General features: G+C 37.9%; 1 protein-coding gene across 1 annotated transcript in view; it reads right to left on the bottom strand.

The window, feature by feature from the left end:
• Positions 1-301: 301 nt before the first annotated feature.
• Positions 302-12,248, bottom strand: part of HIBCH (3-hydroxyisobutyryl-CoA hydrolase) — a gene marked incomplete at its 5' end in the record, with an annotated part of 45,221 nt that continues 33,274 nt past the window's right edge. Inside the window, 3 exons of the mRNA XM_010290419.1 lie at positions 302-417; positions 5,502-5,535; positions 6,742-6,861. Of these exons, the coding sequence (XP_010288721.1) occupies positions 302-417; positions 5,502-5,535; positions 6,742-6,861 (270 nt within the window). The remainder of the gene's footprint in view (positions 418-5,501; positions 5,536-6,741; positions 6,862-12,248) is intronic.

Raw genomic sequence — 12,248 nt, 5'->3', positions numbered from 1 at the left:
CCAAAGGTTCCTCCTAAACTAAGGGTTGATGCAAAAAATGAAATGTTAATCATTGTGTAAAGCAGTAAAAATAACAATTAGTCTTGAAGTAATTTTTCCCGTTATTAACCAAAGATATGATTATTTTATCATTATGACAGCATAACAAAAGAGAATATTCCTGAATGCAAAAAAGTAGACTTACGAATCTCAGGCTAGCTGAAAGAGTCCTGTCAAACTTTACCATACTATTATTAATTTTTATATCAAGCAGATATAATTATAATTGAGCAGATGTATAAGATGTCAATAGGCTTCATCTTTACAACTTGAGATCGTTGTTTCCTAATGGCTTAAAACAGTCATCCACAAATTCATCAGTGACTTCTTCTAGAGCAGCTGGCTTCCATCTGGGGGATTGGTCTTTGTCAATCAGCACTGTCAGGTGGAATATAAAACCACAAAAGTTACTTGTGAACTTTCTCTAACTGAGATGACTTCAGATTCCATCAAGACAGACATTGGCAAGAAAAATCAATATGCTCTGGAGAAGACAAGAGTTTTTATAACAGGTATTCCTACTCTAATAAAAATTCTTGAGTTGTGACCTGTCTAGAGACATATCTGGGGAAGTGCCTGATGATACAAGGAACAGTGGATCACTTCAGAAGTAGCCCAAGCTTTGAAGTAATATACCTGAAATTAGTGTTTTCTGTTAGACCTACTACTCTTGCCTGACTTCTTTTTCATATGAAACTGGGAACGGTATGCACAATGCTCCTTTTGGACAAGGTGTAGAGTATAGGAGCTGACTCAAAGTAGGTGTTAAAAGCCTACAGCTAATATAAACACATCTTATAAACTAATAATGAAATAACTAATGAGGAAAGTAAAGCAGAGTATCTTTGTGGGAAAATCAAGAATATTTATTTGTAAATACTGACAGATAACTGCAGACCTATGTAGATTTAACTGTGAAGATTTGTATCATCTTAGTATGTATACTTTATGCTGTATCCTAAGAAGTACATCACTGAAGATAAAATCTTCAGTGAATGAATCACATGTATAAGTGTAACAAGAAGATTATCAATTCTGAAAAAGCATTCCTTGGATGACAGGAATGTTGAAGGCATGTCAGCAAGAACAGCTGCACTAGCAAGCAACAATAAGACAAGAGAGTGTTTATTTGTGTGTAAAAGTGATCAATATGAATGGAATTCCAGAGCATCTTTTCTGGCCCCAAGAAAACCTGCAAAGGTGCTGTTCAAAATGTGATATTTTTACAAAAAAAAACAGCTATAGTAACTGTGGCTCCATAGGATGCACCGATTACCCAACATCCCTCCTCAACACACATTCCCTTCAGATGTGTGACATCAGCACCTGATTTAGAGATGCATCTGTGTCCTGGGAGACCGCCTGACCAACATGGCCCATGGTGGGACTGGCAGGAAGCACCTCTCAAGTTCCTCTGCTGAGAATGGAATTTGTTTGTTTTTTTGTTCGTTCGTTCTTTCTGACAAAGACTTCAGGGTAGGATGGTTGTAAAAGCATGTGAACAGAAGATGCTCACAGATATTTTGAAGAGTAACAGCTGCTTTTTGGTAAGTTGTCATGTGTTTCTAAGCAAACTTCATTCTTGGTGACTAAACTTTAACCATGCAGGGTAAGTGTGGAAAGGAGTTGGATTTTAAGTTCAGTAGAAACAATGCCCACCTAAAGATTGTGTCTTATCAAAAGACAGGCATTATGGCAGTTTGTGGTAAAAAGTGTGGCTTGAAAACTTCTTAACTAACTTCCCCCTCTATAACCAGCACTTAGAAAATGCCCAGAAAATAAATACCATTCAAATGACAACTGCACTAAATAATATTTCTGTAGCTGAAGACAATACAGGCATCACAACTCTTAAGCTTGCATCTCCAAAGAGAAAGGAGAATCAGAGCGTTGCACCCATTTACCTGCAAATACAGGACTAAAGACTCCTTGGATATAAATGAACACTAATTTTAAAAAGAAACCCATTATATAGACAGAAGCTGCAACTCCACAGAGAGTAGGATCCCTGTGGGCAATTGAAGAATTATGCTGTAAAAGCATTATTTTACTAAGTGATTCAACTGGGTAACTTACTGAAAGGTTAGGATCCTACAAGTTAACTTTAAACACTGTGATGTGAAGCCATTGATTGGTTTGGGTCAAAATACATAATAGTCCCAAATCAACTATATTTATTCCATGGGAGTAGTTCTTTCCTAATGATTTTCTTCAACTTAACTGAAGTTCACAATCTGGCCAAAATAATCTGAACTCCTATCTTAACTCTTAGCCACAAAAGACAACACTGACTAGAGATGCTTTAAATTACAGGGAAGGGGAGGGAAGGCCATATGTATACTACTGCTACAGTTTCAACTCTGAAATACAGTAGTAATTGCTGATAATTCTCCACTCTATGGCACTACTGTGTAATCAAGTTAATCTTTCTGTTTGGATCTGTGGCCAGTTTTATTCTGGTGGATAAACTGAATGATCATAATGGTCTCTCCAATGAAATCTTTACTCTTAAATGAGTATGAGTTAAAATACTTGTTTTCTAATAGTATTGTGAAAATATTCCCTTTCTGCATTAACTTCTGTGTATTTTGTGTTTTACCAGCTTAAGATACCAATCGCTACAAGAATGGAACAAAAATTCTGAAGACTTCTAAGGTAGGCTAAGGGAAGTTCAATAAGATAAAAGTAATTGAACATAGACATTGTGTTAAGGGTTTGTTCTTGTGTTTTATGTTTTTGTTGTTTTGGTTTTTTTTAAATCCAACCCCCTCTGTTCAGTAGCAGTGACTTCACCAGACTTCAAGTAGTGTTCTATTGCTTAGCTTCATTCAGCACAGTCAAAACACTGATACTTCTAAGCACTTGAAATTCTGTTAGTTGCAATGAAATCTCTCTACCTGCTCACCGACTGCAAGGGGTTTGTGTGCCCAGGGTGAGGCTCACATCTGCCAGCTGCTAGCACTGCAGGAGGGAGGGCAAAAGCCATACAGAAATAAGATCTTTGCAGGATCAGCAAGGTCGTAGAAGGCCTTTACAATTCCACTTGAAGTGCACATTCCTGCACAAATAGTTAGGAGGCTAATTTAACAGATTTTTGTCCCCTCGGGCTGCTGAGATTGTAGTCTACCTGGATGTGTTTGAGCACCGGCTCCAAAAATTACTTTTCTTATGCAGTAAGAATTAAAAAACAAAATTCTTGGAAATTACCCAGAGCTATGCATTTCTTAGTTTATGTGTTATTCTATAAATCAAGGTGAAAAATGGATACCTAAAGTGTTCAAAGACCACATTTACCATTATATGGGAACATGTTGATGAAATAGGATTGTGTGTTTTATGCTTTAAGGGTTTTGGCTTTTCTTTAGTAGCTCCAATTACAAGCATCGTAAATGGGGAAGACTGTTTGCCAGATGATTTTCAGTCTGGTTGAAAGAAAACTGGCTAAAAGAAAAATGAAATTTTGACCTCAGGTCAAAGCAGGTTTAAAAAGCTTTTAAACAAACTACTTCCCTAGCATGCCTATTAAAATTATGGTTTGAAGCAGATAAAAGCTGTTGTTAAAACCTGACCTATGGCCATTTCTGCTGAAAAACAATCTTCAAAAACTAAAATCTGATTATTGTATCTTTACTTTGTGGTAGATCCTCTTGTGGTAGACAGGGTCAACAGCTGGCTCTTAAATGCTTGGAATGTAATGCTTTAATAAAGAAAAAGCTGATACTTATGCTAACATTTTTATCATTTTCATTTTTATTCACTACGGTTGATCCTGTGAAGTACCTAATAATATTACTTCCTATTAAAAAGGATGCTCAGCACATTGTTGGATAATGATTTTTATAAGGTTAGACCCAACTACAAAAATTACCTTGAGTCAGGTTCTGCACCACTCTTAAACATGAGAAACAATTTTAAGACAACAAATCTGAGAACAAGATATATGCAGTAAGCAGAGAGCAAAAGTGCTTCAGGAACAAATTATTATTATTATTAGCAATCCCTTCAGTGCAGCTGGATCTCTGGTGTTTGGCGTTTTTTTCTTCCCCAAAAGTTACGCCTTTGCTACATCATCCTATGTAAAAGAGAAGCTTCCCAACTGCTGTTCCTGCAGCTTCTTTCTGTACAAGCAGTTTGTGGATTTTACTGGCCATACTGATAAATTACTTGCTTTTGTCCTCTACCACATCCCCAGATGGCTTAATAACCTTGTGCATTACAAATGAGAATTTGGTTTGGTATTCATCTGACTCTGACTTTGAGTTTGTCACTTCCTGGATAACTACACTTCATCAGCTTATATGGTGATTTAGAATATATCCTAGGAATATTCTTTTTAAGATACCCTTGTACCGTTACCAACACAATGAAAACCACGTACTTCTCAACATGTGTGGTAAATTCTTCAAAGTAGTCTCTGCTAATAAGTGCTAAAGATTAATTAATTAAAATCAGAAACTTCTTCTATGCTGTACAAACAAACTTTGCATCTCTCACTCCAAAGATATCACTTAAAGGATATCTTTAAGATAGTATTACTAATAGTGAACATTCAGTATCCGTTACTTAAGTGGATTTTAAACTACTTTATAAAGACAGATATAAGAAATGAGGAGGAGGTGATAATACATACTTGAGTGTATAACTGTGTGAATTAAAAGCCACATTCCCTCAGCCCCAAAGTGTTATTCATACAAATGTCTTGTACTGTAAGCTCCTTGGAAAAGGAAATACCTGTGCTTTACTTCATCTTGCTCTGAACAGTACATAAATAATTACTACAGTTTCTAACAGATGTGACATTGGGTTTGACAAATTGCATAGTGAATCAGCAGTAGAATCAAGGACAGAATCAAAGTCTGTCCCCTAAATGAACTTGCTGAGCCATTGCTCTACTTTTACCACTACCTATCTTAACCAATGCCTTAAAGTGCGGAATTATTTATCATTAAGTTTATATAGAGATGTCATAGTATTAAAAAAACCTATATATGTAGAGATATTTTGGACATGGGTGAAAGTAGTCTCTGTTCTAACAATTTTCTACACAAATAGTTGTTCTTGACTTTGAGTCTTAAACCATCTTATAGCTGGCTGAACCAGCTATGTGGCAATGCTAAATTGGGACATACAAATGATACACATAGGTACTCATTACTGTCAGCATTAAATATATTTTGAACATTTCTAATGAACTGATGAAACCTTTTCAAGGTGCTGTGCTACCAGGTGGAAAAATAACGTTAGGAAACTGAGATTACATAAAGGAAACAACATGGCTGTTGTACTTTGGAACAAATAATGAATTTTGGCCATACAGGAGTCTAATAAGCAAAACTGTAGCAAGCTGCAAAGTGTTCTCTGGACTGTTGCTGCATGCACTTTTTTTAACCACCAGAGAAACAACACAACAGTGAGTTTGCATATTACTAAGTTTGAGAAACATTTCTGATGTGCATGCTTACCTGCTCGAACCCCTTCATAGAAGTCATGGCCTCTCTGAAAGATTTACAAAAAAAAAGCTGTAACATGACAGATTCTGTTGAGCCCATGTTTCCCTATCAAGTTCTCCAGATTCAGTTAAATCCCACTTCTCATTTAGTCCTACTTTCTCTTTATTTATTAAAGAGCTCTATATCCTCTTGCTTAAATGTAGCCACAACTCTTAAAATCAGTCTGTTGAACTGTAGTTGATCAGCCAACTTTTATGCAGTGCAAGCCCTCTCTCTGAGTTACACCTCTAGTGTCTCTGTGTTACACCTAGATTTTTCTAAAGAGTTTTGCATGATGTGGGGCTAAAGGTGTGTAGGATCACAAATTCTTCAGAGAAAGGCCAGTCTTCAGGAATTGTGATGTATTCTGCATACTTGGAACACTCTGCAGTTGAATGGAATCCTGGAAACATCCAGGTATTTTTTTATAAAGCTAAACGTAACATTTAAATCCCTAAAGATGCTTCACTACTGATGGAGCAACTATACTTGTTTCAGGAAAGATATGGCAAGGGTACTGTCAGGCACTACAACGTATCAGAATTAGGTATGTTTTCACCCTTTTTTTAAAGTATTTACTTTAAGGTTCACAAATCATTTAGTCAGATACATAAAAATATTATTTTAAAATGTGACAAAACTAATAATAAGGATGCCATGAGGAAGGTTGGAGGAATTTGTTCAGATAATTCAGTTAGCAACTCTTTTCTACTCCAGGAAAGGATCACGTCCTTGTATGTTATCCAAGTACTCAGCCCTTACTACAAATAGTACTAAAATATCTTATTTTCTTCAAATTTCTCACAGCACTCCTGAAAGGCAGCAATATACAACTATTCCCATCCTGCGGATGGGAACTGAGGTACTGAGGACTAAGTAATTTTAATAGGAAATTTGTTCAAGAACAGCAAAGTTTTAAAATTATGGCCCAAATACAAAGCTTTCTATATTGTAACATTAGCATAATTTTCTTAACAAAAGCCCTCTACCATTCCCATCTGACCATCATTCATGTAGTCTCCTTCAAGTTGCACATAAAGACATGGAGCTGCAAAAAAGAAAGTGACAGCCTACCAAACACACAAAGAAGATATTGAAAATTAAAACCTATAAATGCTAAACCCTTGATGTAACCTGTATACAACTTAGTCTCTGATAAATTTGCTACTGCTCCATGGCTGGAAAGAGACAAAGGGCTCAGCCGCTTGCTTACCATGCACGCTTGGCTCAGTCTGTATTCCATTGTGAGTACGTCTTGTAAGCTCATGGAAGCTCCTTCTCTGAGCTGTCTGAGAGTCATCTTTAAGGATGTAGGTGACATCTTATTAATAGTCTGGGGAAGATATTAACAATTATTTTTATTCTCTTCAATTTAGACACATTTGCAAGTCTGTCTTTTTTGCATTTTAAACTTTGTGAAGTAAATGATGGCACTCCCCAAGCCCACTTACGTGATACCTATTCCTTCTGCTCCCTTCCACCATGCTGTCATACTAAAATGACATTCTAAAATGTTCATACTAAATGAACTTACTTGCATAAACTTTTATCAGCAGGATCTCTGAGATGTATGCCATCACTTGTTGAAAGCCTAGAACTCCTAAGGTCACATCATTTATTATCAATTGCTACTGTCCAGAGAACCTAATCCAGCTTGAAAGCTGTTTCCAGACAGATTCTTTTGAGAAGTGAAGGCAAGTGTTACAAGCAATTATATTCCATTTTTTAATATCATATATATATAGTCTGAGTTGCCCTTAGATGTTACTGATATTGTAGCTGATATTAGTATTGTAGAGCATTTACATTTTATTTGGTACAACAGTCAGAGTAGTAAGGTAATAATAGTGAGATTAGCAAAAAACTTTAAGTAGTTGTTTGATGATCATCTGCAAAGACTAGACAATATACAATGAAGAATATTGTGGAAGAAAAAAATATTAAATGAAATCAAACATAAATGCTTCTTTGTCCAGGCTTCTTGTCTGGGATCAACAGATACTGCAATAATTTAGCCCTACATTGCTCTGCTGATAGGAAGCCGGGAGGTCTTGCCTGCCTTCTTCTGACAGAGCTACAGGCTATAAATATTATGCAACAGACAGGATCTGTTTAAGGCACACAAACAAATGCTGTAAATCTGGCTCTCATGACTATCCTTCAATTAACAGCACGCCAGTAAACAGTAGGGGGAGGTGGGGAGGAAAACAAAAATCTAGTTAAGAAAACAGAACTGAGCTTTAAAGATTTCAGGGTTGTGGGGAAAAGCAACTAAACCTTACTGTTGCTGATCTTTGTTTTCTTACTCTAAACGAGACTCTTCTTCCCCTGTAAACCCAACTAAAGGCTCAGTATTATTCACAATACAATAGACATTTCCTGTTAATTAGGACATTTTTACCACTACTGAAAAGCAGCAGATGGTAAGATTTGCCTCTTTACGTTATTTTCATTGCAGACATTAGACTCCTTACGCACAGACTGAAATGGCAGGTTTCCAGTCATCAACATTAACATTTTTTCTGGCTCCCAATTACTCTTCATCCCTCTCCAGACACCAGCTGATAGAGCAGTGACCCATTTTGCCTAGTTAAGCTGGAAAACATGCAATTGCTATACAAGCAGGAGACTGTGCAACTGAATCTTAAAAGCACTGGTTCTGTCATTCTGTCATTTGCATGTTGACCACTTCACTTGAGAGAGAAGCTGGTTTAGAAGGAACTAATGCTGGCTCAAACTGTGCACATTTCCTGAGTTCTGGTAAAGCTCTCTAAAAACAAGCTGCCTTTCAGCAGATAAAGAAAACGGCTATACCTCTAATTACATCACTGGGTATGTCTAGGATAGATAGCAACTTTTAACTGGACCTCTTATTTCCAGTAATATGCTCTTGCTGGCTTTACCTTTGAACTGGACCTTTTCTTCTTTCCATATTCTGTCATCTAGATCAGAAAGCAGGTTAAATGGTATGCACAGTGCAACCAGATGGTTCCATAGGTGAAATGGTAATGGCAAGTTCTTTCTGGTCAAAGAAAGCATTGAAATGGGGAAGATCTGAAAACAGCACTTAACTAGTCTAGTGCATCCAGCAGCTGCCTTATCCTGGCATATCAATGAGGTTGAAGGTGGAGGAGGCACTGCCATAAATCAAGCTGAAGGAAGACGAATAAGGAAAGAAAATGGGTAGGTGTAATTGCAGAAAAATGAGTCACCAGTGTATCTATAAATAAATTCTCTGTACAAAGAGGAGGAGGGGATTGGTGCTAGGGAACAAGCCTGAAAAGGAGATAAAATAGACCAAAGTGGGGAGTATTAAAATGCAAGGAAGTCTTCATACAAGTATTTGACATCTATTACAGTATCTTTGAGACCATCTTGATTTCCACATAATGATCTTGAAAGATACAAGCTGAATTTGCAATAGACCCAAATTCCAATATGATACTATCAGAAAGTGACTGAATTAAGTGGCACTGACTCACTGGAGTCCCTTACAAGAGTAACAGCTGCAGTAGTGGCTGCATCTTTTGTCTCCAGGGTCCATTAAAGCTTCTGAGCTGTTGAGGATCCTTGAGGGAGGCTTGCTTTAAATGAAACAAACAAAAAAACCCCTCCCAGAGATCCAGTGTATCACTTCCCTTGCAACAGATGAAGACAGCCACCACTTACTTTCTGAGATACTACAGCATTTGGTTGTCCACACTGAACAATGGTTCTGGATGAGCTTTGACAAAGTATGAGCATCTAGCCAAAGCACCACAGGAAAGCTGCTTAAGGACAGATTTATCACTCTCTTACTGGTCTGTTAATAGAGTTTCAGGATGCTCCTTTCTTGAATTCAACACTACTAAGATACCATCCAGCTTCATTCCTGTTATCTCTCTCACACACTCGCTGCATACCCATTTAAAGTTTCAGGAGCCAGTGTCTGCATCCCAGCCTGACCAGTAGATCTGTAATTCTTGTAATGTCTTGTAATTCTTAGTACCTGCAGTGTCTTCCACACTACACTGGAATTCATTCAGTAACAATGAAGGCTATTAAATGAAGTATCAGTGCTCAGAAGGTGCACTGTCCTGCCAAAAAAGCCGTAAGAAAGCATCATGTGAAAACCAAAGTGTTTCAATACTTCAAAGGGGCTTAAAAGAAAGATGGGGACAGACTTTTCAAAAGGGCCTGTTGCGATAGGACAGGGGGTAATAGTTTTAGACTAAAAGAGGACAGATTTAGACTAGATGTAAGCAAGAATTTTTTCTCAATGAGTGTGGTGAAACACTGGCACAGATTGCTAAGAGAGGTGGTAGACACCCTGTCCCTGAAAACATTCAAGGTCGGGTTGGATGGGGCTCTGAGAAACCTGATCTAGTTGAAGATGTCCCTGCTCATTAAGGGGGGTTGGACTAGATGCCCTTTAAACATCCCTTCCAGCCAAAACGATTCTATGATCTAATACTTTTCAGGTTTTGACCCCACATGCTTACTTCATCCAATTAGAAGTGGTACTTCTGTCACTCAGATTAAAGTTTTTTGGCTCATATAAATCCTGAAAACAAAGTAATGCTATAAAGTAAGAGTTGTTTTAAAAAAAGTTTTACTATGAGTTACTGTCCTGGTTTCAGCCAGGATGGAGCTGGTTTTCTTCGCAGAGGCTGGTGCGGGACTGTGTTTTGGATTTGGGATGAGAAGCTGTTGATAGTGTGCTGATGTTTTGGGTTGCTGCTGAGCAGCCAAGGACAGTCCAGCTTCTTGTGCTGGCCTTCCAGCGAGTAGGCTGGGGGTGCACGGGGAGCTGGGAGGGGACACAGCCAGGACAGCTGACCCAGGCTGGCCAAAGAGATATTCCCTACCATACGACGTCATGCCCAGTACATAAACTGGAGTTGGCCGGGGGGCAGAAATCGCTGCTTGGGGACGGGCTGTCGATCACGGGATGGTGACAAAATTGTTGGAAGCGAGCGGCTGCGTGGTGCTTAGTTGCCGGCTGGGGCTAAACCACGACAGTTACAAAGAAAATAAGCATACAGATTTCTGGTACTGAATCCTTTACAGTCTTTGTATTTATCATTTGAATGTGCTGTTGTTCCTGTACCTGGACACTAAAGTGAAACCTTGATTTCACAAAGTGACAGGAAACTATCAATCATCTATGGACGCACTCTTGGTGCTGTGATACTACTGATGAGGAAAATGACTTGCTTCACACAAGTCAGCAAACTGCTATCAAGGATAATGTCTGATAATCTCAGACTGTCACGGTTTTGCTAGGCGTTCCCTGCTCTAACCACTTCTTTGAACTCTGCTCCTCTGAGCGATGTGACAGCAGGCCAGTATTCTCGTCTACAGGTGTTGTAAAGTGCTTAACTGCCAGGGTGCAAGCTACCATTCTTCCTCCAGCTACAATTAAGTTTAATTACAATTCTGCTTCCCTAGTAAAACAAAACCTCCAGTTTAACTGGCAAGCATTTCCTGGAGAAAGCCAGATTTATACCCAAATCCCTTTTTAACTTTTTTCCCCCACAAATGCATTTTCCTTTGGCTTTGTGGATCTTTCACAGAAGAAATTAAGTACCTGATCCTACAAGCTTACTTAATCCTACTGCTTAGTACAGAATGTGTACTGTTAGAAACCTTTCTGAAACTTAACCTACTTGTTCACATTAATAAGCCTTGCACCTGCTGGAAAATGTGGGGTGTTTGGTTTGAGGATTTGGGGGGAGGGGGTTGGGGTTTTTTTCTTCACAAATTTCTATATGGACAGAAGAACTCCCATTAACACAGTCCCATTTCTTGAACAGAACAGACAGTTGTTCGGGAACTTCTGTCAACTCCAAGGACAGTCATTCATTTACGAATCATACGAAAGAAATAAAGCTGCTATAAAGTCCTATTAAAGGCATGGAATAAGAAAAAAGAAAAAGCAACAAAACAGCTGTGTTTTTTGTTCAGGAATTAAAAAAAAAATCAGCGACACAAAATCGTAACTTTGAAGTAGATGACAGTTTTAAGTTCTAAATTAAAAATATGAAACAAATGTACTGCCCTAAACAACAAGAAACAAGAACATACGTTTATTTATTTAATAGGGGAGATCTGAGTTATGAGGCTGCAAATGAAGGAAGCCAGTCGAGCAGGTTTGGGTAACGAGAGCAAACAGGGCAGAACAAACTTATCTAGCTAACATATTTCAGTAACAAAGTGTTTCCACGCTCCTTGCATCTTTTGTAGTAGAAACTGTATTTTGAACAAAGCACCCTTTAAAGGCTACATGCTATTTTTAAAAGTTCCACTAGGTCTGATTATGTTTTCAAGTGTCATAATCCTATGAAATTAACTTTGGAAAAGCTATATGCAAATAATTCTTGATTGTTTTCAACCTCCACTGAAACTAATCAATATAGTATCTCTGCAGAATTATACTGAACTTCATAAAATCTACAAATAAAATACTGCCTTGTAACTCAATACTATAAAGAAATAAGAGCTACCAAAAGTGCCTGCTTTTAACATGCTATCAAACTGTCTCAATAGACCTTAATGTAAGTACTTTCCCTGCCACCTATAACATAGGGGAAAAAATGAAGAACTGAATCATACAGCTTATGTAGTTTGGGGGAAAACCATGAACGGTGGCCTATGGTAGAATTCAGGTCTACAAACACATAAAATGATTGTTCTAGCACTAGCTCACTTGACTATTCAATGAAACTTGTATTCAAGTGG

This window comes from Phaethon lepturus, unplaced genomic scaffold, assembly GCF_000687285.1.
Source record: "Phaethon lepturus isolate BGI_N335 unplaced genomic scaffold, ASM68728v1 scaffold18267, whole genome shotgun sequence".
NCBI lineage: Eukaryota > Metazoa > Chordata > Aves > Phaethontiformes > Phaethontidae > Phaethon > Phaethon lepturus.
The sequence above is the reverse complement of the archived record's forward strand: the minus strand, read 5'-3'. Positions and strand labels throughout refer to the sequence as shown.